This window comes from Lycium barbarum, chromosome 7 (genome assembly GCF_019175385.1).
Source record: "Lycium barbarum isolate Lr01 chromosome 7, ASM1917538v2, whole genome shotgun sequence".
Taxonomy (NCBI): Eukaryota; Viridiplantae; Streptophyta; class Magnoliopsida; order Solanales; family Solanaceae; genus Lycium; species Lycium barbarum.
The window spans coordinates 2,162,259-2,164,585 of NC_083343.1; the positions used below are offsets into that span (position 1 = coordinate 2,162,259).

At 30.8% G+C, this 2,327-nt stretch overlaps 1 protein-coding gene across 2 annotated transcripts; it reads right to left on the reverse strand.

The window, feature by feature from the left end:
- Nucleotides 1–661: 661 nt before the first annotated feature.
- On the reverse strand, nt 662–2,046 carry LOC132602875 (transcription factor IBH1-like 1). Of its 2 annotated transcripts, XM_060315667.1 has the most exons (3): nt 1,889–2,040; nt 1,563–1,640; nt 662–1,427 (listed from the first exon to the last, which is right to left on the reverse strand). In XM_060315667.1, exon 3 carries the CDS (start codon nt 1,403–1,405, stop codon nt 827–829), a length of 579 nt encoding a protein of 192 aa, XP_060171650.1. In that variant the 5' UTR covers nt 1,406–1,427; nt 1,563–1,640; nt 1,889–2,040; the 3' UTR covers nt 662–826. The 2 variants fall into 2 exon arrangements, with proteins under 2 accessions (XP_060171650.1, XP_060171649.1); XM_060315666.1 differs by lacking the exon at nt 1,563–1,640 and having other exon boundaries at nt 1,889–2,046.
- Between the last annotated feature and the right edge of the window lie 281 nt (nt 2,047–2,327).

Here is a 2,327-nt window from a genome sequence, read left to right on the forward strand (position 1 = left end):
AAATAACTAATTAGGAATATTAGTTGTTGCTAGAAACACACGTTTTTGGAGACGAACGTTTCCCTTGGAATCTCATACAGGCAAAGGCGGATATAACTCTTTGACTACGATTTCATCTGAATCAATAATTTTAACATGACAATTAGTTCAATATTTAGAATCCTGAAAATTGATTCCATTAAATTTAAATCTTTAATCTGCCTATGCTGACGGAAATAATTCGTGCGATATAAATTTCTAACCCTCCCTACCAAATGGAAAAAACACTTTTGCAAACACCCACACGCATATATATACATTCACAAAAGAGTTGCTGAATTTTATGCATAATTATAATGGCCATGATTAATTTTTGAGACGTGATACCATATTACCATTAGCTTATTGTAATAGTTTTTCTTAAAAGAAAAAAAAAAGGGTTCAATTTTTGGCTTCTGCTTCTTTTATATAATTACAAGAACCATTTGAAGAGGAAACAAATTAAAAGAACTTTTAATATTTCTCATTCAAACTCTTGAGAAGAAGTTACACCATTCAATGATGAATACCAAACAGAAGATATTGATTATTAACAAGTCACAATATTTCTAAAAGATAATTCAAACTCATAGATACAAGGAAAACAATAAGAGGAACATAAATCAATTAAAAGCTTTAATAATAAGTAAATTTTAACTTCATATAATATATAATATAGCTCATATGTACATTGTTACATCTTCTTTGTATTATAAAAAAAAACTCCACAAGAGTAAAAACAAAGAAATAAAAGAAGGAATTGATCATTACTTCATGATTTAAAAATATTGAAAGACGAGAAAAAAACCTATGAACTTGTTTTTGGATCATTAATCTCATGGCTAGCATTATTAGCAAGATGCCTCATAACATCAACTTGAACTCTTAATGAAATAATATAATCTAGGGTTTCTTTAATTAAAGAAGCATCATCCATATATTCTCCACCAGGAACAAGACTTTTAAGAACTTGTGTTCTTTTTTTCACCAATTTTTTTGCTATAGTACTTGGAGAAATCTTTCTTGCTCTTCTTGAAATTTTGCAACTATTTCTCACAATTTTCTTGCTTCTAACAATTCTCTTTTGAGACATAGAAATTCCCATTGAAGCTTTCTTGAAAATAATTCGCTTAGAATTATCATCATCATTTCCAAGAATATTTTCTATGATGATTTTGTTTGTGTCATCTTTTGAAGCATTGGCCATGAGGGCATGGCTCCAATAAGTAGTGGATTTTCTTGTAGAAGCCATTGCTATATCTGCTGAAACTTTTATAGCTTTTCTCCTCTCCATTATACTCATCTTTTTCTTTGTAGCACTACATATTTGAAGACCCTTTATCCATTTCTTGAGAAATTCTTGCTTGAGTGAACTAGGATTCCTCATTCTTCAAAAGAAAAACTTGAAACTACAAAAGGGAAGAAAAGAAAAACATAGAAATGTTAGGTTCATAACTATAAAACCAAGAAAAAGAAGATTAAAAAAGAGTTAAGACATATCAAGAGATTCTTGAAACTAGAAAAAGAAGAAGAAAAAAACTCACTACATTAAAAACTTAAATTGGCTACGAAATTCGTCGCTAAATAGCTCGTAGCTACTAGAATTTCTTGATAATCCGTCCCTGAAACAAAAGATTAGCGACGAATTTTGTTATTTAGCTAATTCCGATTCTTTTAGTTAGTGATATAAAGTCACTCTACATTTACATGTTCTTGCAAGTATACAATTTGGTGTTATAGAACTAGAAAGAGGCAATAGAAATGAATGTCTATAGCTACATATGATAAGAACATGCAAGAAGAAAGAACATAAACATGACTAATATATGACTTTATTATAAGGTGTGAAGATTTGAGTAAAATAACATACCTTAGTGATGAAATTTTCTTTATTTAATGGAACCAAAGATCATTCCTTGGAAAAATTTCAAAGAAAGAGGTGACACAATATGTAGTTCTTGAAGAAGCAAATGGAGAAAAAAACAAGAAGAAATGAGAGAATGGAAATTTGAAGGAGAAGGTAAGTGGAGAAAAGCCAATTTATTTGTTCAAATGAAAGGGGGTGGTTGGGTTGGGGGTAACATGCGAGGGAGGGGGTGGTGGGCCAATAAGAGAAGGACACAGCACATGCTCTCACATGGAGGCCCATGGCCCACTAAGCAAAAAAAACCCTAGAAAAGAGAGCGAATAATAATTATTATCCAAAAATCTTGGTTTAAGACAGAATAAAAAGGTTCCCTAAATGCCATGCAAAACCTACCATTTGTAACTTAATTTGACTACAGAAGGACATTAACATAAATCCCCAC

Coding starts and splice junctions, on each gene's coding strand:
- LOC132602875 (XM_060315666.1), bottom strand. CDS start 1,405: ATGAGGAATCCTAGTTCACTCAAGCAAGAATTTCTCAAGAAATGGATA.